Genomic DNA, 25,448 nt, shown 5'->3' on the forward strand with positions numbered 1-25,448 from the left:
TGTCGAGAACATCTCAGAAGCCAGCCTGCAGACGGGTGAGTTTGTCTCCGTCTTCTCATGCATTCCATGAAGCGTACCTGGTCATGTTCGACGCGTGCTACGAAAACTGAACAATAGGACCGAGAAGCACTGACGCGACGAAATGGCTGATCAAGGGCGCAACGCGCTCGAGCCACTCTCACCTGTCAATGACACACTGCAACCACACACAATCTGCAGCTCCGAAGCGTCATTGTCTATCAGCACAGACCACGCGTACTACTCACTTCCAGGGAGTTGGACCTGACAGACACGAGGTCCTCGCTTTCTCTCACTGAAGCTGAAGGTTGCAACTCTCCACTCTTTCACTTCGTCAGCCACGAAACGCCGCACCCCTCGGAGTTCACAACGACCCTCATGCTGGCGGCCTCGTTGCATACGCCCGTTCATCAAATCAAGCCCGGTCGTCCCTCCCCAGGACGCGGAGAGGCTTCCACTTCGGAGATCCCTTTGTCAATCGGCCATGGACCGAAAAGAAGAATGACCACTGAGGCCCACAAACCTCTTGAGTGAGTATCTCTTTGTTCCAACGATGGTGTGACGATCGCCCACCATTGTTCAACCTGTCTAAGGCTCAACCTGACATTTCAGTTTGGAAGCTCTCAACAGGCGACTGCACCTATACGACGATATATCCTCCCAGAAGTCGTTGAAGACACTTGCATCCCCCTTCCAACTTCGAACAGCTGCCCGCCTCCAGGACAGCAAGGTCGGCAGCGTCGCCAAGTCAGCTCCTGAAGCCACTCGGGATCCCACCCCTTCCTCGTCGAAACTCCAACCTGAACCAGCCTCCCGGCTGCATTCCTCCTCGAAATCGAAAGCCGGCAAGCGTTCAAAAGAGGCGTCATCCAGATCGAGCAATTCTCTCGTTCTCTCGACTGACTCCAAGTCTGCCCCGTCCTATCTTCGCCTCGCGCCAGAATCGCCTGAATTGGGTCCCGGCGACTCCATCAGCGTTATGGCGTTCCCGACAGCCGCTGCACCCGCCACGCCAGTCGTGCCCCCCGCGCCCAGCCCCGCGCCGCAAGATATCCGGTCGGAGTTCCTACACCCCCGACTCGCCGAGGGATCAGAGGGAAGGCTGCGTAGCGAGCTAGCCTCCGAGGCGACGAAGAAGGCGCAGGCGGATGCGCAGGCCGAGCTCTTGAAGCAGCGGCAGCGGAAGTCCGCGAAGGAGCTTTCAGAGGAGCTATACTCGTCCTTGCACTCCAACGCGAGCTCTCTGCCTACCACCGTGACTCCTGTGCGGCAGTCACGCCGGCCCTCAGCAGTCAAGTCACAATCGACCCGCAAGACTGGCGTTCCGTCTGCGCGGAAGAGCGCACGCTCGCCCAGGCCTACCCTGCAGTCGCGAGCTCCAAAGCCTCCTTCGACCCTCGCAGCATGCGACTTGCAGAGCCAAGTCATCGCATCTACGTCAGATTCTGAGAGCGATCATCGGACTCGCACCCAGTCAAGAGCACCATCGTGAGCAGCTGCTTTAGTTCGGCTCTTAGCTGACTTGACAGGATTCGTTCCCAGCGGACGCCCGTATTGGAGAAGGCGGTCGCCGGAAAGAGGTACAACTCCATCACCATTCCCCTGGAGGACGTGCCTCAGATCTTTTACAAGAAGATTTCGCAGCTGAACTATGGCCCCATGGAGGACGCAGTGCCTCTGTACCTCTCATCCCAGAGGGCTGATGGTGGTGCGACACCGCCGGATTCGATCTCGCTGAGCGACGACGACTCTTTCACGGCGGGCCCACCCACCGTCATATCGAAGGACATCCCGCCGACCGTTATCTCAAAGGACGTCCAACCAAACGTCGTACCCAAGGAAGCTCCGCAGGCGGACTTTCATCGGGAACAGCCGACTGAGCCATGCCCTCCCCGTGTACCTACCAAGGCTGCGCCCATTACCGACGATGATCTGGTCGAACAGTTACTCGACGCCGTGGAGAAGGCAGCGTCAAAGCGCAAGATGACTCGGAAGCAGCAGGCGGCCAAGATCAAGGAGCTGCAGGCAGCGCTGTCGGCGCTGAAACACACACACGCTGTAACCCTGGCCAAGGAGGCGGAGAGGGAGAAGAAGGATGGCGAGACTAAGCGACAGCAGCAACTGAAGCAGTTGGAGCTGGATGTCAAGCAGAAGGAGCGAGAGATTAAGCGGTGGCAGAAGCAGCACCAGCTCGACACCGACAGGTTGCTCTTCGTCAAAGAAAGGTGAGCTCAGGTGGAGTCTCAGCTGACGTTAGGCTTCTGGAGGACCGGCGGAAGTTTGAAAAGAAGGAAAGCTACAGGAAGGGCATCGAGTACGGTAAAGCACAGGTAGCTATGGCGCGGTCTAGCCCAGCTAATAACAGGGCTGGGCCGAGTTTCAGCAACAGCTCAACATCGTGTTCGCCCTTCATGACGAACTGGCACCGTTGCTTGCTCGTCAACGATCTTCTGATTCGGATCCGCCTGTGGAGTCCGATACTCGAGAGAGCCGCCTCTCAGAGGCTCGACAGATACAAGAGCAGTATCTCGCCGGCGACCTCAGCGCCGCTCAGCCTCCTCAGCAGGATCCTCACGATCATGTTCCGGAGCCTCAACAGGTCTGGAACGCCCCGCCACCACCGATTCCGGCCATGCAGCCAATGCCGGAGCCGCATTCACTGCCTCAAGGTACCGCTGCCGAGTACCTGTTCCACGGGCAAGTCGACGATGAGCCTCGCATCCCTGTACCGCCGCCTCTGCAGCCTCGCACTTTAGACCCATCATACCAACAGAGCCAGGTGGCTGAGCAGGGCTATCTTGGCAGCTCGGACGAGTACCACGGGGATTCAGCTGGAATCGACGGCGTTCCGTCTCGGGTAGCCTCACAAAGGGCCCCTTTGAGCAGTGAGTTGGGAAGCATCAGTGGCGCCATGGCGTACTTGACGGAAGTCCTCGCTCGTGGGCACGCGAACCCGAACTCTCCCTCCAAACACCACCCGATCAAACTGTCTACCCAAGCGGCGGTCAGGGAGCTTGGAGAGAAGCTGACACAGGCAGCAACTCAGGCTGAGAGAAGCCGTGCTCAATCGTCGGCTTCAAGGCATCAGCCTAAGACGAATGCGGAGCGCTTGACCAACCGGCACGACGTCCGCAGCCGCCACCCGTCCGTTAGTCAGCCTGCCGCGCCAACGGCTACGGCACCTCTGCTATCACGGCCGGGCACCGCAATCGACATTAACAAGGACCTGCCGCCAATCACCCCTGGCAGGGAGGTTCATCGGCGGCACTCGATGACATCTACGGATGCCCTGGGCCATGGCAGGCGCCCAATGAGCCGTGCCAGCACCATGAAGGTTCACCAGCGTAGTGCCACACAAGGCAGCATTGATATGGATGGCCGCTATCCCAGGATGTCCACAGGAGACGATGAAAGAGTCGCTTATATACTGTAAGTTGTTGTACAGTACAGCTCAACTAATAGACAGCAACCCATCTGCGACAGACGGTAACGGGAGCAGCAGGGAGCCGACGCTCGCCGAGAGGACTCATGCTTCTCATGCGGCTAGCGCTAGAGCGCCACCCACTGCTCGTCCGGACGATCTGTCGAGCATCGCCGAGGAGTCTCTCCGCGCCGCATCGTCGCTGCCTTCTGCTCCCCGGGCGTCGCCCATGGTGCCTCCTCCATCTGAGCGGCTCGCGCAAGCCAGTCCTGCACCGCCGCTGAAGCCGCAGCAGACCGGAGTCTCAACGAGAAGCCGTCGCCCGTCCTTCGTCCTCTTTAACCAGCCAAATTCCGCGAGTGTCCAGGCTCAAACGACCGGCATTCAGCGGCAGGTGACTGGTGTTCAGCCGCAGCTCACAGGTTTGCAACTTCAGGCAGAGGGGGTTCAAGCCCAAAACGCTAGTCTTCAGCCTCAAGCGACTGGTATCCAACCGCAGCCCACTGGCGAGGTGATGCGGCCCCAGTACACGGGCATGCAGTCTCAGCGGACAGGGCTCCAGCCCCAGCTCACAGGACCCCCGCCACCGCCGATCGCGAGTGCACCGATGCCTTCCCACTCTCCAGGACTGCAGCCGCAGCGTACTGGTCTTCAACCTCACCCGACAGGACCACCTTTGCAGTCTCAGCGAACGGGTGGCTCGACATTCCAACTCCCATCGGCGATGAAGGCGCAGAAGACCGGAGTCAGCTTGCATCCGAGCCCCGCCGGCGTTCGCTCACCCGTGCCGCCTGCGCCGTCTCATGAGGCAAGCATGTCTGATCGGCCCCTGCTGGCGACGACGCCAGTTCCTGCTCCGTCGCAGCGTTCTGGTTCCATACTGTTGAACCCTGGTGCGCCGCCCCAACCTGTGCCAGCGCAGTACACCGGTCCTGTTCATCCTCAGCCGACGGAGGAGCGACCGACGCCCTTCCTCCAGCAGCAGCCAGGGAGTGTGCCGCCGATGCAGGCGCAGCGGACTGGACCCCGCTGCCCCGCGAGCATGTATGCGGGTACGCCTGCGCCGCCGGGATTCTCCATGCCGCGGATGCCAGGAGCATGGGGACCGTCAACGCCCATGCCGCTGGGAGCGAGCAAGACGGGGCCAGTGCGTGAGCCTCCGCCATTGCAGGCGACGCGCACGGGATGGGCGCCGGGACACGCCCGCCAGCGCTCGCGGGAGACAATGTGGACGCAGCCGATGGAGCACCACCGCACGCTGAGCGACAACCGGTTCGACAACTGGCACGCCTCTCACTCGGCAGCGCGCTCAGCACAGGCGCAAGCGGCTTTGGGACTCGGCATACCACTCGCACCCCTGGAGACGGGGGTGCCTCAGAACAGCCTGCAGCTCACGGGCGTACCGATGCAGGAGCGGCAGCGCTCGGTGTCGATCGCGCCCTCACATCCTGACGTGATTAGACGCCGGAGCGAACGCGGCTATCGCAGACTGTAGCTGACGTCAAGAGGCGAGAGAAAGGCGATACGGGTGAGAAGCTGCGGGGGCTCGTGACTAGGCTGAAGTGGCTATGAGGTGAGCTTTCCGATCCGTCTGTGGCTGCATAGCTAACGACCAGTCGAAGAAGGCAGAGGCGCCGGTCCAGTATGAGGTGAAAGTGAGCTCACGCGGACCCCTGGCAAGCTGACCAACAGCGCCATTCGTCAATGGGAAGCGTAAAATCGTAAGTTGGTGAAAGTCTTTTCAGAGCTAACGATCAGGTGCTGCTGTATGACACTTTGTCTGAAAGAGCTTGCTGGTGCCGGATCGGAGTCCATTGATGCAGGTTCTGAGTCAGTCTCATAGGAGATGGTCAGCTGGTGGAGTCGGATAGACCTGGACTGCGCGAGTTCAGTGAAGTTGACTGTGAGGCATAAATTGTGAGCTGAGAACTTCGCACACTCGAGCTGACAGGCAGTTTACATATTGACGCGGCTGCACGCAGTCTCTGGAACAGATCGGAACGCGCTGCGAGTACCTGTCGGTCGCGCGAGCGTTCACTGAAATAGCCACCTCGCTGGGGTGTTCGGTCAGCATGGTCTTGGCACGGTGGTGCGGACAGGGGCGTTGCGTCATAAGTCATGTCGCCCGAAGCCATTATTGTTCGGCTTCCAGAACTCGCTTCCTGTTCTGGCCGATCTGCGACGGGTTGTCTGAGCTCATGTCTCGCATAGACATGCAGCCGAAGCTGGGGATCGCCCAGAAAGTGGAGTGAGGCCGATAAGGACATGGACGTCGGGAGACTATGCTGTTCAATCATCAGCGCATCAGGTCCACAGTCGCCACAGATGTCATTCGCACCGAACTGAGGGTTGACGGCCGCTGATCGGACTTTTACCTGGCCGGAACGTCGGTCCGGCCGATCTTCGTCCGCCTAACAACCCTAGGCTGCAGGCAGTCCGGCCTGTCTCTCGCCGGGGGGACGCGGCCGCGCAGCTTCCTGCTTCATCGTTCATTAAAGCACAGCGCGCGCGTTGTGATCGCGAGGCACACGAGGCCGTTACGATACTCCGCAGCACTCGTCCTGATAAGCAGACGACATTCAGCCAGGTTGGTCGTCGGACCCGTGTTCAGTGACCTCAACCTCAAACTCTCCCCCACGCGGGCTCCGCCTGCCTCGGCACTGAATCAAGCGGGTTCCCACAACACCCCTAGACGGGCCTAGGAACAGTGTCTGGATCTTCGTGTGGGCATGTGATGACTCCTCAGCCTGATACCGCCGGCTACTTGACCCGGGTGCATGCCACAGTCACTGTCCATGACACTGGAGAGTTCCGATGGACCGGAGTGTCCTAAAGGTGTTCTTTTCATAGAAGTCGAAACTCATGCATGACGGTGAGCCACGAGCCACGGGCCACAACGGACACGAGCCACGAGATGCAGATCTGTGCAGATCTGCACTGCAATGGAGTCTAGACGCCTGGACGCCGGGACGGACGAATGGGCGCATCGACGTATGCTGCGGCGTCGGAGTGCTCGCTTGCTTCGCTTGCACCCGGCCGCCTTCCTTAGTTCATTTCTGAAAACACCGAAGCTCGGAACGATCCCAGCGAAGGGAGCACGCCTTTCAGGTGCGAGCTGTAATAGAAGCGCCAAGACTTGAGACAGCTCCTGTCCTGGCAGCAGGCCGCCGATGTGACTGGACCATGATCAACAGGACGCCATGAGCAGCGGTGCCGTATTCGGGTTGCAGAGTTTACGCGAATGCCCTGCGAGGCATTACACCCACATGCTTCCTGGGCTGGACACCCGCGCATCAGCAGACCGATCAGACCGAAGCCCCGCAGTCAGCAGAGAGGGTCGCAACGGCCGTAAAGCGAAACATGCTCGGCGACGAGTCGATGCCAGCCTGGCTGTTCCCTGGTTCTTTGCAGGATCTCAAGTAGGAACTGAGGAATCCAGCTGCATTCGAGGAGCAAAAATTCGATGAAGGGCAGGGATCCAGCTGGCCCAGCGCGGGGAACGACGAGGCCCATCCAGGGCAAAGTTGAGGCAGGCCAGGGTCCGCGCACAATGTCGGCGTGCAAGCGACGTCATCTCGGCTCACTGCGTCCGTTCTGCAGTTTGCAGCACATGCTTTTCTTCTGCTGTCTGTAATCATCCTAATGAGTTAGACTGCAGGATAAACTGTGCAGTACTAGCCCCGATTGAAAGCGGATACCAGCCAGCAGCAACAAAAGAAAGCATTAGGGTTTGCCGGCACAAGGCACAATCTTCGCTTGCTCGCAGCAGTTGATGACTCTCCGGCCTGCGTAGCCTTACTTCACCACCAGCCTGGACAGCGTGGCACAGGCTGACGGCCCCCGTCTGGCCGGGTCGTTGACTGCGTACCAGACCCCGCCCCCGCGTGCCCTCCTGGCCCAGCTAATGTCACACTCGGCCTCTCGACAACCATCGACCGACTTCGAATCCACCCGCACTGCACACACAGTCACACATTGACCCCCTATCCCCGTCCCTCTCTGTCCGACCTGACGACACCGAACACAAATCTTGCCTTCGCCCATTCCATTCCACTCTCACTCGACGATCAGCCGTACACACATACCCAAGCACAGCGAGCAACAGCTTGGCGCTCGGTGCAACACGCAACGACAAGATCTCAGACATCTCGCAAAGGCCGGCCGCAAGCGCGCACACAACGACGCACTCAGCGACGCAAGGGTCCAGCGCTGAATTCATGTCCTACCGCCTACGGGCGACTCACCCCTAACCTGGCCCTTGCCTTGACATTTGCCCATTCCCGTTTTCATCAAGATCAAATATAACGATCCACCCCGTGCTTGCGACTGCACTCTCTGCTTGCACAAACACATCTCGACGACTTCGCGCACCACCACATTCCGACAGAACAACGCTTTGCACGGTGACTACGGCAACGCCTCCGACATAACAACCAGCGCCCGCCGCACCGTCCATTGTTCGGGATCAACCTACTTGGTCCCACTGGTCCCCCTCTTGCGCCGTCTGCGCACATCACACCTCGGCTTTATCCCTGGCTTCCTGGGCTGCTCCTGGCCAGCTCCCACTGGCACCGCTGCCCTCCGTCGACCTCGTCGCCCCTTCCGCTATAGCCAGGCAACTCCCGAGCCCCTCTTCTCTGCCTTCGCAACATTGCTGAAAGCATGCCGCTGTTCAAGCACCAGCAACGGGACTCGCGCGCCGAGCCTGCGCCAGTCGCCAAGCTGCGGAATCTGCTCGAGCCCAACCGACTGTTCAACCGGCGATCGATCGCCGACCTCAGCGATGCGCGCAGCCGCTCGTCTTCCCCGCATTCGCTGCGGGCCGCGGACGAGAGTGTCGTGCAGCGCGTCAAGATCCCCATCAATGGTGACGTACCTGCGCATTCCCCGCCGCATGTGAACGAGGTGAACGGACTCGACCTGAACGCTCTTGATCTGACGCTGAAGCCGACCCCGCCGACGCCAGAGGATGCTCGCTCCATCTCCCCACCAGCCGACGCAAGCACACCAAGCACTACAGCGGGCTCTACAGCGGCGTCGAATTTGGCGGGCCCGAACCACCTGACCTCACCCCGCTCACCGACCGACGCAGCCGACGCAGACGCCGCCGTGCCTAGCCAGGACAGGCCGGTCCAGAACGGCGTCCCAGCGCCCGCACATGGCACCGAGGACTCGGCGCGATCATTCGGTGCGCTCCAGTTTGATCCGTCAGATCGCTCGACGATGCCGGAGGCGTCTTCCTCGGCAGTTCGCAGTGGGACCACGCCGTCGGCGTTCCCCGTCCCTGCCAAGGATGACCACTCCAACATTACGCAACCTTCCCAACCCCCCACCTCCGGCCGTCCGACCCGGATCGAGATCCACGAGGACGCCCCCCGCGCATCGATGGACACGGCCGGCTTTGCTACGCCGCAGAGCATCAGCCCAACGTCGTCTGGCATCCCAGACGTCTTCATGACGCCCCGGCGAAGCATGGAGCAGCAGACGTTTTCGGCTATTGACGAGCCCCACGGCCCCAATGGCGAGCTTCCGCCGGCACCTACGGGCGAGCTAAGGCGGCCGTCGCTTACTAGCGGCGAACGCCAGAGGCGCATTTCCGCAATGTCATCGGGATCCATCAGTCCCGTCAGCTCGCCGCGCCGCATGTCTGCTGTGCTCCACTCGCCACCGATGCCGCAGCCTATTGCAAACCTCCCCACTCTAGGGGGAAGCTCGCGCCAAGGCCCGCCGACACCGAGTTGGGGCGCGCTTGCGCTCGAAGGCGGCCCCAAGTCGCCCCAGGTCCAGTCGCCAAGCACGTCGGGCGGGTTCCCGTTTTTCTCCTCGGGCTCACAACCTACGTCTCGCAACAACTCGAAGGATTTGTCGGACGCGGAAGTTCGCAAAGCGACAAAGTCAATGGTAAGCTTGGGTTTTCTGAGCGTTAGCTGACTTCAGCCCGTCATGTTCCGCATGCCGAGCCATCACGCCGAGGACCTTGTCGACGGTGGCGAGGCGGAAGACGACGATGACGACCTGACCGACTCGGAGGAAGGCGGTTCCACGCCGACAACACAGCCGACGCTGGCGCACACACAGCCGCGCGGTCGCGGCAGCCTTCCCTCTCCGGTTGCTGAAGGTGAGTTACAGCGCAGCATCAGCGTTACCGAGCACGTCACTGACTGTGCAGAATCGTCAGCAAGCGTCTCTGCAGTGTCGACACCGGGCGCGAGCGAGTGGCAGTTGAACCAGCCGCGGCGGCAGAACCCGCCGTCGAACTGGGTGTCGTTCCCGACGTCACCTGCTGCGCGCACGCCGAGAGCAAACAGCTACTTTGACTCGCAGCCTCTGGGTGCCGTGGGGCCGCGCCAGACGATCGCCGAGTCTCCCGAGGTGGACGACACTCCGTCAACGCTGAGCAATGAGACGACCGAGACGACGTCGGGTTCGCAGGACTCGCACGAGACGGAGGCTGAGGAGGGCGATGAGGACTATGAGGGTTCAGTCGCCGATAGCGTCGGCGAGAGCGGAGCTACGAGCACCCAGAGCGAGGCAATCCAAACGCCGCCGTCATCATCTGTCCTCCGCCGACCGAGCCTGTACACGCAGACCTCGCAGAGCATGTTTAACCTCACGCCGGCCAGGACGCTGGAGCCTCTGCCGCCTCTCGCCCCGCTCGGCGAGAACGCAATCCCCGACTGGGCGCAGCCGCCGCCGACACCAGCGACGCACCACCCGCAGCTTAAACGTCGTCTGAGTGCCGGAGACGCCGACCCCCCTCCGCCGATGTACGAGCCTTTGGCTTCGTTCGGTGCACCTGGCCCCGCCTGCCGTCCGCGCGACGAGGAAGGCCGCGAAAAGCTTCCCGGCTACTGGTGTGGTGTGCACATCGAGGGCACGCTGGCGCGCAAGATGGAGTTTGTCCAGCCGGGCGTGCAGGCCAAGGACCGCGGATGGAAGAAGTTCTACTTTGTCCTCCACGGCACGGCGCTGTTCGTGTACAAGTTTGACCCGACCAAGGTGCCTCTTCGCCAGGGCGAGCCGTACCTCACCTGCTCCTCCGCCGAGGCCGAGCGATACCTCCACGTTCACCTCGCGCCAGAGCAGCGCGCCCGCACACCTGTGCAGGCGACGCCAATCCAGACCCCTCCGCCGCAGAACAACGGCCGCCGTAACACCGTCGGCCTTGAGGGCGCCATCGGCACGATAGCGCACGCCGTGCACTCTCGCCGTTCCACCATCTCATCAGCCTCCGGACCCCCCTCCCGTGCCCGTACTATTGGCCCGGGAAGCGAGGGTCCCGACGCGAAGAACCCGGACCTGTTCAACAAGCCTGGCCCGCGTCGTCCGAGCGTCAACGACGTTGCGTCGTCCACTGCCTCTGCGCCGATCGCCTCCCACCTGCCGTTCGCGCACAACGGCCTCCTGCACGTGTACTCCCTCACCGGGGCCGAGTCGGGCCTGGCGGCAGATTACAAGAAGAGGCTGCACTGCGTGCGCGTCCGCGCCGAGGGGCAGCAGTTCATGCTCCAAACCGACACGGCGAGGCAGTGCGTGCAGTGGATTGAGGCGTTCCAGGCCGCGACCAACGTGGCAATGGACCTCGACGTGCGTCCCATGCCGATCCAGCACACGCTGCCGCGCCGCCGTCGCCGCGCCCGCCGCGCGCCGGCCAATGCGGACCCCAACGCCCCGCCAAGCACGGACAATGCGAACGACGCCAGCTTCGCCGACACGCCCGAGGGCAATATCGCAGCTGTCGAGGCGGCCGAGCGCGCACAGCGGGAGAGGGACCGCAATGCGACGGAGCGAGAGAGGATGCTCGAGGAGGACCAGGCGAATGCGGGCCAGCCCCACGGCGGTCTCCTGTAAGAAGAAGGGAAAAAACGAAACAACACAAGTGTACGATAGAACCTGTCCATTTCCGCATTACATTACATTGAGAATTCAATCAGGCTTGTAGCTCATGCATCATTACGACTAGATTGTGGCCCGAGGTTGCCTATGTGCTGTTACAGATTAACGTCGGGGAGAAAGCTCAAGTCAAACGCTCGCGCCCTCGCGCGCAGACTCATCGCCAGCACTCCTCCCTCTTCCTCAGCACGTCCTGCACCTCATCTCTAGTAAGGTCGCGGACGCCAAGCCGGTCCTGGAGACTCGCAAAGGCCTCTTCGCCGCCCCAAGCGGCCGCCATGCCCTGCGCAAACGTGACGCCCTCGACGCCCACCTGGCTCCCCGAGCTATCGCTCGGCAAGGCGAGGATGCGCGCCGTTTCCTCAAGGCGGCGCCAGGGCGCATCGAGCAGACCAGCCCTCTGGCCCAGGACGGGGCTGAGTGCGTCGTGGGCACTGGCGACCCAGTCCCGAACAAGGTGGAGGAATGCGGCACCCCCGTTCGCGTTAAACTTGGCATAGGCGATGCTCTCAGCAATGGCGGCGACGACGCGGGTCGTGAACCTGCGATAGACGCGGAGCAAGGCCGAGGGGGCCAAATATCGGGGCAGGAGGCGGAGCAGCGCACTGTACTCCGTCACAGCGGCGACGGTGGCACTGTCGAGCTGCGCGTCCTCGTCCGTGACCCAGTTCTGCCTGGAGGTGCGGAGCTGTGTCTCGACGCAACTGCTTGCTTGCGCGACAGCCATGTCCTCGGCCCTATAGGCTAGGCGGGAGTACTTGTCCGCCATGCCGTCCCAGACACCCGTGTCTAGGGTGTCGCTCCCGAGCTCGGCGGACATGGACACGAAGAGCGGCTCGTCGCCCCATTCCCGCAGCGAGGCGCTGACGGGGGCCGCGGACGCGTGTGCCTTGAGCAGACGCTCGAGGCCCGCGGGACCCTTCAGCTTCTCGTCCGTGCCCCGGCCCAGTGTCAGCGAGCCGGGGACGGCGCGCACGAAGGCAGACGACAGGGTCTCGAAGGCATCGAGACTGCCCGAGATGCGCGTGTGGTACGCGGAGAGCAAGGGGAGCTGGACACCCTTCAGGAAGGCCTGCCGGAATTCAAGGCCGGGGAGGGAGGAATACCGGTCCGTGATCTGCAAGATCGGAAGAGCACACGTCTGAACGAAGAGCGGCTCGTCGCCCCATTCCCGCAGCGAGGCGCTGACGGGGGCCGCGGACGCGTGTGCCTTGAGCAGACGCTCGAGGCCCGCGGGACCCTTCAGCTTCTCGTCCGTGCCCCGGCCCAGTGTCAGCGAGCCGGGGACGGCGCGCACGAAGGCAGACGACAGGGTCTCGAAGGCATCGAGACTGCCCGAGATGCGCGTGTGGTACGCGGAGAGCAAGGGGAGCTGGACACCCTTCAGGAAGGCCTGCCGGAATTCAAGGCCGGGGAGGGAGGAATACCGGTCCGTGATCTGCAGGAGGAGGGACGTCACGCGGCGAGCACTCTCGGTGCGTGGGCCGCCCGCCTCACTCTCGTCCTCTGCGTCGTCGGCGTCGTCGAGCTCCCACGCCGAGGGACTCGAGATGATGTCGTTCAGCGTGTCCTCCGCGAATCGCTTCTCGCCCTCGAGCCACTTGCCGAACCACCCCTCCTCACGGAGCACAGCGCCCGTGAGTCCCTCCCACTCGCCGCCGTCGTACAGTGACGTGCGGCCGAGTTGGAAGCCGCCAGCGCGGATCGAGTCGTCAAACAGCACGCACTGGTACACTGTGTGCGCCAGCAGGGCCGGATGCGAGAGTAGCGCGGGCACACGGACACGCAAGAACGAGAGCAGGATCGGGAACAGGAGCATCGTGAACTCGTCCACTACGTTGACGCCTTGCAGCTGCGGCATGCACCGGAGCGTCAGCGGCTGCACGTAGCCTGAGAGGAAGGGGGAGAGGTCCACGAGCGTGTCCCGGATCGAGGAGAAGGCCCACTCGGGCTTGTCCGCACGGTTGGTAGAGCGGCTGCCCATGAAGTGGTACCTGAACCGGAGGTTGATGGGCTCCACGAGTGCTTGAAGCGGGTACAGGCCCACGCCAGAGGCCCAGGCTGGATCGCTCGGCGTCGGGCGCAGTCCGAGACGCTCACCCCTGCGGTCAGCTTATCCAAGGACTTCAACAGCTGTCCCGGCTCTCATGACGGTGGTCGCACCTCGGGATCACTGAACTCACTCTGCCTGCATCGCGAGCATGTCAGCGTACGCGTACTCAAACGCCCGCCTCTGTTCGACGGAAGCGGACGCATAGTCGACCCTTCTCGGCCAGCCGAGCGGCTTGGCGGCCGCACACAGGCGCTCGCCGAGCACACCCTTCAATGCGTCCCAAGTGTCGTCGCGCACGCGGTGCAGCTGCTGCACGAGCGCCATGCCTGGCGGAAGCGCCGCCTCGGTACTCTCAACACCGTCGTTCAGCCTCCGGAACAGCGGCAGCGCGGCGAGAGGCGATGGGTCGTGCGCCTTCGGGTCCAGCACGCGGTCACTGTTGTCAGCTTGAACTGCATGCGAAAGACAGCTTACCGCTGTTCCAGCGTTCGCTCCAGCACTCGAGCCCAGGCCAGTGCTGCCCGCGCACGAGCGAGTTCGGCGTGCGTCGCCTCCACCTGCTCGAGAAAGGTCGGCCCTCGCTTCGATTTCGTGCTGGCATTGTCAAAGCCCCATCCGTCTTCCCCGTCCGTCGTCGTTCCGTCGTCGAGGGAGCGCGAGCTGTCGAGCTCGGCCAGAAGGGAGCCGATCGCATCGCTCAGCTCGTACCGCCGCAGACTCAGCTCCTGGGAGCGCTCCAGGACCCCCTTGAGTGCCGTCCGCGCCGCAGCGATCGCATCTGGCAGCTCTGCTTCGGCGGCCTCAAGCGTAGCTTGCGACTCCTCTTGCCTTTCCTCCCAGTACGCAATGTCCTCGTCGAGTGTCCTTCCTGACCTAGAGGTTGATGAGTGCTGACCCGATGGCGTCCCAGGCCTGCTCGGGCGAGACGGCACCTTGGTGAGAGAATGACCCCTCGAGTGCCTCTTCGGTGTCAGCGCCGACGGGCCAGCGCCCTCGAGTGACGCCAAGTCCGGATAGTTTGCGTTCAGGTACGCAAGCACGCGCGCCTTGAGCGCATCCTCGTCTGGCGGCTGCGCCAGCTGGCGGACTTGCGCGAGCATCGTGGTCGTGTGTGGATTCGGTTAAGTGGTGGAAAGTCGGGCGTGGAGGCGCGCAATGACGAGGAAGGCGACCTCGTCATGTGTGACGGACATTCACCGATCTCCACCGGCTCAACATGAGCGATGATGCAACGCTTGCGACGACGATCTTCCCGACACGTCGAATCTCGCTACTGCATCATCAACAACACGAACACGTACACACCGCCCCGTCTGCGAGATTGCTTCTGACGTTCTGGTCGTGTGGATCATCTGATACCTCCTGCCCCATCGCTTCACCACAGCTCGAACGCACTACATAAGCCCACACTTGTTCCTGGTTTTCGCCACTCCCACGTCCGCCATGGCTGAACGCATCGAGCTGCGATCCATCGGGAAGAACGCAGGCGCCTCTGCGTCCCGCACGACACTGCCTCCGGCGTACACGGAGCAGGAGCCCGAGCCAGGCTCGCTTGGTCGTAACTATCGCAGCGCCGAAGAGCGTGCGAAGGCTGCCGCTCGGCCGCACGAGGGCGCTCCGGACGCTGCCTCGGTGTATGGCATGTACTCTGCTGGATGGTAAGCTTCCAACACTTCCGACGTTAGCTAATTTCAGGTTCGTTGTGCTCGCTGTACCGCTGCTGCTCATGCCTCGTCTCGTGCTCTTCATGGCGCAAGGTTCCGATGCCCCCGTCAAGGCCGGCCCGCTTGGTGTCGTCGGCTCTGGCCCGATCCCCAGCTACGGCGGCAATCAACACGACACGCTCACACCGCTCGAGAGCTTCACCCTTAAGATGCTTGGCTTCGGTCTCCTCGCCCTCGCCGCCATCAGCATCTTCGTCGTTGTGCCCAACTACTCGCCCCAGGCTATGCCGTACCGCATGCCCGCTGTGTGCGTGTTCGCTGTTCTCGGGTGCGTCACGGCGTTCGTAGGGTGGAACGCCCCGCTGGGTTTCATGAGCATTGTCCTCGGGCTCGGCAACGGCGCACTCGGCGCGTGGGGCTTCTGGACGGTGTTCTTTGGCGAGGAGAAGCAGAAGTTTGGCAAGTACCTCAAGCCCAACTCGAGGCTCAAGCGGTTCTAAGTGACCATGTAGGAATCCAGGTGCGGTACAATATACGAGGATGGGCTGATGTATCTTTACACACATGACATCGAAGCTACATTGCTGCCTTACGGAGATACTGATTCCATTACCGAGTTGATGTTGGGCTCATCGCAGGTCTCTACGACCCCTCGTTTGGAGTTTTGCAGGAGAAGGAAATGATGACGTGGCCAGAGAAGCCGTCCTTCGCCTGCATTGCACCGGAATAGATGCCGAGGGCCGCATTGGCGAGCGCAGCCAGGAAGTAAAGGAATAGGGCGATCTTGACGTACCAGTACTTCCTGAACCCGCGCTTCCAGCGGCTGGCCTGCTTCCAAGTATCAGTACGATTTGCGCCGGGTGCCATGCCTGGCTCCCAGGGCTGTTCACCCTCGAGTGCGTCCGACTGCATCCAGTGGCCGAGGATGAGCATCGGCGGGAACGTGTACGTGAACTGGAGGATGGCAGCGGCACCGACGAGAGTGCCGAGCGTTGCGATGCTGGGGATCGCAACGCCAATGACCCACGAGATGAGCCAGTACCCGATGACGAGGAAGGGCCAGATGATCTTGCCGCGGCGGGACACGAGCGAGGGCGCGCGAAGGTACGCGCGGAAGACGTTCTGGTAGATCGTCTTCTGTCCGACATGGGCGTAAAGGCACATCGCGATACCGCCCGTGACGAGGCCGATGATGTTGGTGACGAGCTGGAGGGCGCGGTTCTGGAAGTCGAGCGAAGGGTACTGGGACGTGTACACGCCCTGCATGGCGTAGTTGTACAGTCCGAAGAACATGTACATGAGGTAGCAGAAGAGCTGGGAGAGGAACGCGGCCTTCCAAAAGTCGCGCGGGCGGCGCATCTCGGCCATGAACTCGACAAAGATCATGGCGCCGCCGTACGAGTACACGATGTTCTGTACACCCACCTGCTGCATGTACCAGCCCTTCGTGTACGAGGGCACCCAGGCCGAGACAGACTTTGGCTCGCTCAGGTCCTTGTGCTGCGACTGCGAGGGCACGGGGTCGAACACGCCAATGCCGACCATGACCAGGACCATGGTCAGGAGGTTCAGCCAGATGCCCAGGTTTGTGAACCAGCCAAAGTTGCGCAGAGACCGGATCTGGCCCACAATCATACCCGCCAGCATCCAGAAGATCGCGATCGCGATGAAGCAGAACTTGTACTCGATGATGGTCGCGAGCTGCGTGCTCTGGCCCGTGATCAGGATGCCGACGTTGAACAGCAGCCTTGCGTCAGCCACATTAGCCATGCTTCACTTACTGGATAGTCTGCAGGACCGTGAAGAGGTGGCGCACCCACCGGCCGTAAGTGCGCTCCGCCAGATCCGAGTAGCAGGTGACGGGATACTGCTCACTGTCAAGGCGCATGTACATGCGCCAGAGCATCTGCCCGCCCGCAAAGGCAAGGAGGAACAAGAAAGTGAACACGAGGCATCCTGGGGCAATGCCCAGGGTGTAGAACGAATAGGGCGCCTGCTGGAAGCCGAGAATGTCGCTCGTGATCATATAGAAGATGGCCTGCCACGACGCAGTCCGGAGCAGGTGATATGCCGTGTGGCGCTCCCACTCGCTCCAGTCGCTGCCCTCGTCGGCTATGGGCCGACCGACTTGGGCAGTCACCGCTTGGCTCTTCTCCAGCGTCTTCTCGTCTCCGGGGGACCCCGAGCCCGAACTGTTGTCATCGTGCACGGCCACAGCATCGGGCGTGCCGCTCGGAGGACGCACGACGCGGTGTCCTTGCCCGGTCATCCTCTTCCATAGCACGATCCACGGTGCATCCGGCACGGGACGGGGGTCGCGGTCCTCGCGGTCACGCTCCCGCTTCGCCCAGTACAGGTATACTTCAATCGGAAGGGCGTTCGAGTCCCCTGGCATCTGTTAGCGGGTCGGGTTGATGACGACGTACGGTCGAAGTTGTCCTCGTGCGAGAGCACCCGCTCCTCCTGAGTGTTTGTGAGGTGCAGGCGTGGGTCAATCCCGTCCGTGCCCATGAGCGCGCCGGGTACTACGGGTGGTGCAGCCATGATAGATGTTAATTCCAGTTGAAGGGCCAGCGTTAACTCCACACCTCTTGACTGACTTCACCGGCCTTTTATATGCATGAATCGAGGGCTAGAGTAGCTTCACCCCACCTCGTCTTGTCCTCTAGCCTCGTCAGTGACGGGCGTTTCCATCCCGCGATTCCGGGTACAGCGCCGTTCCAGAAACAGCACTTGGTAGTCTATCTCCCAAGGGATCGGCCTGATGACCATGTTCCGCCTTGCGTGGTGCAGCATGCAGTTCAGTCGTCTGACCCAGCCCTAGGAGCCCTCAAGCGTCCTCTTTAGTCTGCGAGACATCCCAGTGTTATCAGCAATGGTTCTCGGCTAGGTCGGTAGGCGCCACGAGCAACCGCGGTGGACAGGAATGTGGGTGCAGCTTGGGCAGCTTGGGCAACACATGCTCCATGTCAGTGGGTTATTTCTGGAAATCGTCTATTTTCATCGTGACGTTAGTCGACGCACTGGGCCATACTGCACGTCACACGAGGCCGACAGCCTGTTTGGACCCCCACATTGCCCACATTGCCCACACCCCCACTCACTTGTCGCCTCGTATGCGTTGATACGGCAGGTGACTATCCTGATCCTCAGCAGCATGAATAGGGCTGCCTCAGCTGTCTCCCACTGCGCTCCAGCACTAGGTCCGGGTTTCCCGGGGCCAGGACCCACCTCGGATACTCACGACCCAGGCGATCTACGGAGAGTCCATGTGCGCAGCCCATGTCTCACAGACATGAAGAATGAAGACCCAGAATACACATACGGTGAGATCTGCAATGTCATGACCACATGGCGAGCTTGACAGTGTCATGATCCGTTGCCAGTTTTGAGCAGGTGCTCCGGACGCTGCGAGTGTGCCATCCCCAGAAGTGGGCTATGACGGTCGGACCATAACTTGAGGTCCAGCTGACCATTACGCCGGCTGAACAGGCGATGAAGGCGGGCGGCACAGAGCAGGCTCACTGCACCAGGATAGCTTCTGAAAGACGGAATGAGCTTCACGGGGGAGGATAGCTCGCAGGAACACCTTGTTCAACGCATATATCGTTATACATACTCTTGCTCAGACATAGCCAAAGATTCAGTCAAGTTGTCAATCTCTCAGTCCTAAAGATACGTGCAGCCCTTACCAGTCTTGGTCTCCTGGGGTGGCTGCTCCTTGTCCAGCTCGCGGGCCTCCTTGTCAAACGCGTCCGATTCCCGGATGGGAGGGAGCTTCATCTGGTCCGGCAGGTGCTCGGGATGCTTGGGGTCGACGTCTTGCCAGCTGATTGTTAGCTAGTGCCTGGCAAGTGGACGCAGTGTACTTACTTCGGCATCCGGGGAGGGAGATCGCTCCAGTCGTCCCAGTCAAGGCCGCGGCCCTTGAACTCGCCTCGCACAAGCTTGGTGTACTCGTCCCAAAAGACGCCGTAGCCTTGTGTTGTGAGGTGCAGCCCGTCGCTGAAGATTAGCTACCTCGGGTTGTTTGAAGCTGTACTCACGCCAGGTACGGACGCATCTCCTCGCCGTCGCCGCCGGCCGCAGCGATGATGGCGTCGTACATGTTGACGAGACCGATGCGCCAGTTGTCGTGCTCCTTCTGCTTGCTCTTGAACTCGTCCGCGAGCTTGGCAACAACGTCGACGTACTGCTTCGTACGCTCGGGGATGCGCTCGTCGTTGCCCGTCATGCTGAGCAGGATGGGCGGCGGCGTGACGAGCACAACATTGAAGCCCTTCTCATGGGCGGTGGCGTACTTCGAGTCCGACGAGGTCAGCTGCTCGACCATGTATCGGATGTTTTTCTCGAACTCCTCGAGGGGAATATGCTGAGGTAGCCCTGGCTTGACGGCATCGTTGGCACCTGACATTAGCGGAATGGAAGGTTTGTCACGCACCGAGCCAGATCGTGACAAGCCTCACGACCGGAACACCGGGTGCTCCCTTCTTCGCGAAGACAGTGTCGAAGAGAGCTCGCACCCTATGTATTAGCTTTCTGGTTGGTGAGCAAACCGGAGCTCACCATCGCGTGTTGTATCCGCTGAATCCGCGGTTAAGGATGTCAAGAGACCGGCGATAGGCATCTGGTCGTCAGTTTTCGTAAAAAAACGCGCGAGCTCTAGGCCGTAAGTAGGTATTGGTCTCTACCCAGATGCTGCTGAGGAAGAATGGCCCACCAACTCACCGCAAAAGCGAGCCTGCATGGAGCCGTCGACATATTGCTGGGCGGTGATCGAGTCGCCCTACGCGTCAGCTTGACCAACTTTCGGCGCTCACGAGCAGGACGATGCAGTCCATATAGGTATTCGCCATGACTGTGGGAGAGCAACTGCGATGGTGGAGTAAGTTGGCAACGGTGGCAAGGAAGAAGCGGGGAATGAGGTGAAAGACGAAAGGAAGACCACGAAGCGGGCCGAAGCGATGCAAAGTGTGCGATCGGTCGGCCCGTTTGCGGGGCCAAGTGAACCCGTGATCGGCGTTCAACCTGGTCCCTTCGGCTTCTTCAGCGTCCGGTTGCATCCATGACCCGAGACTGGCGATATGACGCGAGACATTGTCATTATTCATCGTAGAACGGCGTTGACCAGCCTCTCTCATGAGACTTTGTCACACAATGAACCTTCCCCATCAACCAGCAGCTCTCAGCCTATTCATTGGTCTCGGATGCAAGCAAATCCATGTAGATCCTTGGATTGCGTGAACTACAGTACACTACTTACGCTTCGGGGCGCGGGGCGGCGGTTCTGACCGTAACGCGCGGCCCCCGAGCGAATGCAATTCTCTTCGGCACTATACTGCTGGTTACACTCGGTGGAATCAAATTCGTCGTCAAGCCCGGCGTTGACATGATGGGCGGCGGAGACAAGAAGGGCGACCGTTCTTTCAGAGATTGGAGGATAGTAAGTGCTCATGAGGAATTTGCCTGACACGCAGTTGCTGGAAGACGCTAGTGTGGGGCCCTCGATCATGGGAGACAGTCTGTTCAGCCTCGGTGCCGTGGATTATCTCCGTTGAAAGCTATCATCACCCACAACGCTCCTCCCAAGTCATTCTTGCCGCCATACTGTCCGCCTCGACCATCCCCATCATCTCTTCGGACCAAATACGATCTCATATCTTCCTCCTCACCGGCGTCATACTCACCAACCCCCAGACAGCGATAGTGTGGCGCGTACTCTACGCCCTGCCGAAGGCAAAGAAAACTTTGCCCAACCCCTCGGCTGTCGGTCACCATATAGAGCTTTACGCCAAGAAGGACGGCAAACAGGTCGCGGTGTCCCTGGCCGGCCTCTTCAAAACATGGAAGGGAGCTCCTCCATCTCTGCCTGCTACCCACTCTCCAGTGGCGTTGTCTCTCAGACTCGCCCCGAGTAAGGCTGAGTGGACTCTACCCGTCAGCGACAGGAGGGCGAGCAGCGAGCTCCAATCCTTCTGCGTTAAGTCCGCGAGTAGACCATCCACTGATTTGTACGACAAACTCTCCTCTGCATAGTTGGCCGACAGCGGCGGTAACTACACCTCGGTGAACCCGGCAGCGCCTGTCCAGGCAGAGTCGACGAGGCACACGTCCTTCTTGGAGCGGTGGATTCTTGCCGTCACCCTGCAAGCCCATTCGCGACCTTTCCACGTCACTGGGGCCTCGACGTGTCCGCCCTCGTCCTTCCGGCTAAGCAGGTCGGCCACTGCTCTCCTGCCGAGCATCCTCAGGATCTCAGCTCCCAGCGGGGCTGATGTAGGGTAGACATTGAGGGCGTCGTTTCGCATACGAAGAACCTCTGCTTTAGGTCGCCTTCGCGCGCTTCGATGGCCAAGCTTGCGATTCCGAGCTTCCCGTGTCCGCGTCCTCGTCGACCCCCTCGGAACTCTCCAGCTCATCCTCCGTTGGGCGCGCCACTGCGCCCCCAATCCGCCAGAGCGCGTGGCCCAGCTGGACCTGGGCAGTCCCCGCAGCAATTCGGTCAATTGACGACAGCGCGATGATGGCGAGGGTTGAGACCTGGATCACAAATCCCTCGATGAAGTCCGTCAGACCCTCAAGACTCTAGGAGTAGTCGGCCAGAGTTGAGCACAGCTTGTTGATGATCGCATCGAGCTGTGCCGGAGAGAGGACACTGTCGTAGTTCGAAGGGGTGACAACTGTCAGGCCTTGGGCGGCCAGGCACGGAACGCACATCTCGACGCCTTCCTTCGAGTATTGGGTACCCGAGTGCTTGGTACGCCTGGTGAACTTGGTGCAGTTGCGCGACCGGGGCTCGGCACCACATGACTGAAGCCAGGGTTTTTCGCTGACCCGAGGCGAACGGATGCGGCGGTCGTCGGGGGGGAGCTCGTCAGGCTGGATGCCTCGAGACTGAGCTGAGGCCATGATGGCTGCCTTCTGCTCGGCCAGCGACTTGAGAGCCACTTGGCGGCAGCATCGGCAGAGCGCGATCATAATACTGCTTTGTCAGCTTCCACATCAGGGCCACAACTCACCCTCCGGCGTTCTGTGCACCTCGGACAGGCTTCAGCGCCATGTAGTCGCCCAGACACGCGGGCCCCTGGCAGCGCGCCACGGCAGGGAGCAGGGCAAGCGGGGTCGCGGTCTTGCGCAAGCAGCTCTCGTCTGCGAGGGTGTACTTGAAGAAGTCGTAGGTCCACTGCATCGCGCTCGTTGTCAGCTCGGAGCTCTGGTCGGTGAAGTACTCACAAGTGCCCGAAAATGTGGACCTGGGCGTGCGCGACGCACAGAGGCCGCCCGTCATAAGGGCTGAATGCGGCCTCCTCGGGGAGGAATGGGGTTGAGGGGCCGAAGACGCATTCGGGGAACGAGCACCCATCGCGGTCGAGGGCTTGCATAGCTCGGACCATGCTGTTGGCGACCTCTTCGGAGGAGAACTTGCCGAGAAGGGCCGTCACAGCCGCCAGCCGCTCGTCGCCCTGCGCGTGATCGAGCGGCTGCGCTAGCCCGGGCTCACGCTCCCGCAGCACCGACAAATGACCGTACACCTGGATCCTGTCGATACCAGCGTCCGACGTGTCGAAAAGCTGGGTTGCGCGGGGGCGCCAATGTTGTGTGACGTCTGCGCGGCGCGCGGATGGCAACGTGGGAGGGTTGCCATCCCACTCGTCCCAAGCCTTCTTCAGCTTCTTGACCGCGTTGTTTCGGTTCTTGGCGGAGAGACTCTTTGTCTTGAACTTGAGGTTGGTCGGAAGCTCGGAGACGAGAACCCCGACGAGGCGAGTCCGCTCATCGATCTGTTCTGCCACATAGCCCGGGCCGGACAGGAAGGTGGAAGAGTCATTGATCGGCGAGAAGCCTGGAGACGACAGCCCCGACGAATCCTTCTGTTCATCGGTCTGCTTCTGCTGCTGGTAAGGGCTTGTTTTTGCCACTGCTCACCCACCTGTGCTGATGCGAGCTCTCGGGTTGACAAGGCTTTGAAGGAGTCCAGGCAACGCGAGCCCTGGCACGGTTGGAGCAGTGCCGTCCACTGTAGCTGGGCATCGCGACCATGGTATCCTGGTACAAGTCTTCAGGCATGCCAAGGCCTCTATGGTCAGCTTCATCTGCCTCTGCCGCTGACTTACAGCTTGCAGAACAACTCCAATTGCAGATGGTGCAGGCAGACGTAGCGAACGTCGTCTGCAGCGGAGTAAGGTGAACGCCCGCCCTCCGCCGGGATCCAGGGGCCGCCGTTGTAGACGCAGGCAGCGGCGCTGCATCCCTCGCGCTGGATGGCTTCGCGGTCTTCATTGAGGATCTTATTGTACGAATCGGCAGACAGAGTCTCGGCATCTACATCACGCCCGGCGGCGTGGAGGCGCTTGATCCCAGACGCGCTCAGGCTGTAACGCTCAAAATGAGCGTGCCAGCTGTTCATGATGACGTCGTTGAGAAGTCCGTTGGGGAGAGCGGGGAGAGGCGCCCCATAGGCAGCGATCCCGTCCATCAGAATGGTCGCGCGACGCTGCAGAGCTTTGTCCTGCGCCTTCCGGGCGTAGCGGGCCTTGTTGGCGTCAGAAACGTCTGTCGCTGACGCCATTGGCAGCTTGCGCTCCCGAGCGTGGAAAGCGGTCTGCAGGAGAACGTGCGAGTCATCTCGATCGAGGAGAATGCCAAAACGCTCCCATGCAACGGCCATGAGCTGGGACCGGTATATTGTGGGGACAAGGTGGAGATTGGACAGCAGGGCGAGAGCCGTCTTGATGATCCGATCGTTGTATTCAGCGTTCTGCGTGCTGATCAGGACCTTGGGCAGCTGGTTGCCGGGGTGCCCGTGGGTCCAGCTGGCCAAACCCCAGCCGAAAGAGGGGTAGAGGGTAGTCATGTTCTGTTCAACGTCAGTGGCGCTGTCAAAACGAGGACTCACCGATGACCACCCGTCGAACAACTTGGCGGAGTCGGGTGTCGCCAAAATGTCGTATCCACCTGCCTTGATTCCGAACGCGATTCCAGCGACAGTGAAGACTTGGCGGTTTGCCCAAGCCACAGCGGCGGCGGCGCTGAGAAAGGGAGAGGGGTCTGCTGCGAGGCGAGTGAATGCCACTCGCTCGACTTCCTCGGCCTGCGTTTGAGTTAGCCAGGAGGAGTTGTGGGAGAAGGAAGGCGAACTCACTAGACCAGCCCACCCTACCATCGACATCGCTCGGCCCTGGTCGCTGAGAGCGGCCCAGTAGAGCCCTTAGACACTTCCGGGAGTCGCTTTTGAGGGCTCTCCCGTCTATTGCTGTGCGTGGGGCGGAAAGAGGAGGTAGGACCGGCGACAACGGCAGCACGCAACTGCTCGTCGCGACGGCAGGACCTGGCCTTTCAGCTTCTCGATGCATCTTAAGAGGAACTGGAACGATGAAGGAAGCAGGAGCCGAAGTGTGAACACCCGAGAAACGACTGTTCTCCTAGCAGGTCAGCAGCGTCTGATGTTAGTCGATTACGGCCGTTGGAAGGTCTCACCCTGGCAGGAAGTGCTGCTTGAAGTGAAGGACGAGAGGGATGCAGGGCAGTCGAAGACCATAATGAGTTGATGAAGAGAAAGAAGCTGATTTAAAACGACACCCGAACTGATGTTAAATAGCACGCTGAGTCCTTATACGGGTTTCGTACGCTGCTTCCGGCGAACATGCAGGTGACTCACGCCGCAGCGCCCCCGACCTTTGCTTCTCGGCTTCTTGATCGGCGAAGGAAAGCTGTACACCTGCACATCAGTGTCCTGGGTTCTCGAGCCTCGGGCATTCCCGCAGCCCCGAACGGGGCGCTTCGCTGTTAATCCCACCAAGAGTTGCGCCTGCATGAGCTCCGACTGCGGTGCCGAATCACCGAGGAGGTTCTGTCCCACCCTTCTGTCTCTCTTCTTCGCGAAGTGAGAAGACGATCACCGTGAGGCGTACTGCATGCACGTGCCGTTACACTGCGACGAAAGCGTCCCTGAGCCGGAGATTGAAACTTGACCGCTTGGTCTTCACAGCTCAAACGTAGGGGCGCTGTCACGACAAGCTGGTGCAATCTGCGTTCACCTTCGCAGGCTGAGAGTGCCATCCTGCACTGAGCCCCTCAGTATGGAAAGCCTGGGCCCCTGGCGCAATGAGTCAACCGCTCCACGTCCTCGGATGGTCTATTGGGCTGAGCTAATACACTCAGTTCAAACAGGCACACTGCTAGGTGGCACCTGTCGCCGCGCCAAAATGAGTCGTCCTTAAAACTCTCAATGGCACATGTCAATGCAGCACAGGCTCCAGTGCAAAGGAACGACAGGCAAGGCTGGCAAAAAGACCGGGTATAGGTCCCGTGCTAGGCACCAGGTGAGCGCTAGGCGTGGCTTAGAGTCCAGGGAATAACATCGGCAGTGGTCGGTATATAGAAGAAGCTACACCTTGCT

At 60.9% G+C, this 25,448-nt stretch overlaps 7 protein-coding genes across 7 annotated transcripts; 3 read left to right on the forward strand and 4 right to left on the reverse strand.

Annotated features, from left to right (window-relative positions):
- Nucleotides 1–396: 396 nt before the first annotated feature.
- On the forward strand, nucleotides 397–4,891 carry A1Q1_06157 (DUF1720 domain-containing protein; the record flags this gene model as incomplete). Its single annotated transcript, XM_014321366.1, has 7 exons — nucleotides 397–548; nucleotides 631–1,506; nucleotides 1,548–2,243; nucleotides 2,286–2,337; nucleotides 2,384–3,447; nucleotides 3,521–4,590; nucleotides 4,650–4,891. The coding sequence occupies 7 exons, from the start codon at nucleotides 397–399 to the stop codon at nucleotides 4,889–4,891; spliced, it is 4,152 nt and encodes a 1,383-aa protein (XP_014176841.1).
- A 3,210-nt stretch (nucleotides 4,892–8,101) lies between these two features.
- On the forward strand, nucleotides 8,102–11,290 carry A1Q1_06158 (uncharacterized protein; the record flags this gene model as incomplete). Its single annotated transcript, XM_014321367.1, has 3 exons — nucleotides 8,102–9,316; nucleotides 9,377–9,557; nucleotides 9,609–11,290. 3 exons carry the CDS (start codon nucleotides 8,102–8,104, stop codon nucleotides 11,288–11,290), a joined length of 3,078 nt encoding a protein of 1,025 aa, XP_014176842.1.
- Nucleotides 11,291–11,489: 199 nt separating this feature from the next.
- On the reverse strand, nucleotides 11,490–14,485 carry A1Q1_06159 (uncharacterized protein; the record flags this gene model as incomplete). Its single annotated transcript, XM_014321368.1, has 3 exons — nucleotides 11,490–13,434; nucleotides 13,516–13,837; nucleotides 13,915–14,485. The coding sequence occupies 3 exons, from the start codon at nucleotides 14,483–14,485 to the stop codon at nucleotides 11,490–11,492; spliced, it is 2,838 nt and encodes a 945-aa protein (XP_014176843.1).
- A 343-nt stretch (nucleotides 14,486–14,828) lies between these two features.
- Nucleotides 14,829–15,549, forward strand: A1Q1_06160 (uncharacterized protein; the record flags this gene model as incomplete). Its single annotated transcript, XM_014321369.1, has 2 exons — nucleotides 14,829–15,043; nucleotides 15,081–15,549. 2 exons carry the CDS (start codon nucleotides 14,829–14,831, stop codon nucleotides 15,547–15,549), a joined length of 684 nt encoding a protein of 227 aa, XP_014176844.1.
- Nucleotides 15,550–15,691: 142 nt separating this feature from the next.
- Nucleotides 15,692–17,593, reverse strand: A1Q1_06161 (uncharacterized protein; the record flags this gene model as incomplete). The annotated part of the gene is made up of 3 exons (XM_014321370.1): nucleotides 15,692–16,820; nucleotides 16,870–17,410; nucleotides 17,476–17,593. The coding sequence occupies 3 exons, from the start codon at nucleotides 17,591–17,593 to the stop codon at nucleotides 15,692–15,694; spliced, it is 1,788 nt and encodes a 595-aa protein (XP_014176845.1).
- A 1,125-nt stretch (nucleotides 17,594–18,718) lies between these two features.
- Nucleotides 18,719–19,463, reverse strand: A1Q1_06162 (uncharacterized protein; the record flags this gene model as incomplete). Its single annotated transcript, XM_014321371.1, has 3 exons — nucleotides 18,719–18,878; nucleotides 18,923–19,054; nucleotides 19,096–19,463. 3 exons carry the CDS (start codon nucleotides 19,461–19,463, stop codon nucleotides 18,719–18,721), a joined length of 660 nt encoding a protein of 219 aa, XP_014176846.1.
- Nucleotides 19,464–21,105: 1,642 nt separating this feature from the next.
- A1Q1_06163 (uncharacterized protein) lies at nucleotides 21,106–24,218 on the reverse strand (the record flags this gene model as incomplete). Its single annotated transcript, XM_014321372.1, has 6 exons — nucleotides 21,106–21,391; nucleotides 21,765–22,031; nucleotides 22,283–22,892; nucleotides 22,980–23,095; nucleotides 23,164–24,140; nucleotides 24,192–24,218. The coding sequence occupies 6 exons, from the start codon at nucleotides 24,216–24,218 to the stop codon at nucleotides 21,106–21,108; spliced, it is 2,283 nt and encodes a 760-aa protein (XP_014176847.1).
- Between the last annotated feature and the right edge of the window lie 1,230 nt (nucleotides 24,219–25,448).

The sequence above is a fragment of the Trichosporon asahii genome (genome assembly GCF_000293215.1).
Source record: "Trichosporon asahii var. asahii CBS 2479 unplaced genomic scaffold scaffold00075, whole genome shotgun sequence".
NCBI lineage: Eukaryota > Fungi > Basidiomycota > Tremellomycetes > Trichosporonales > Trichosporonaceae > Trichosporon > Trichosporon asahii.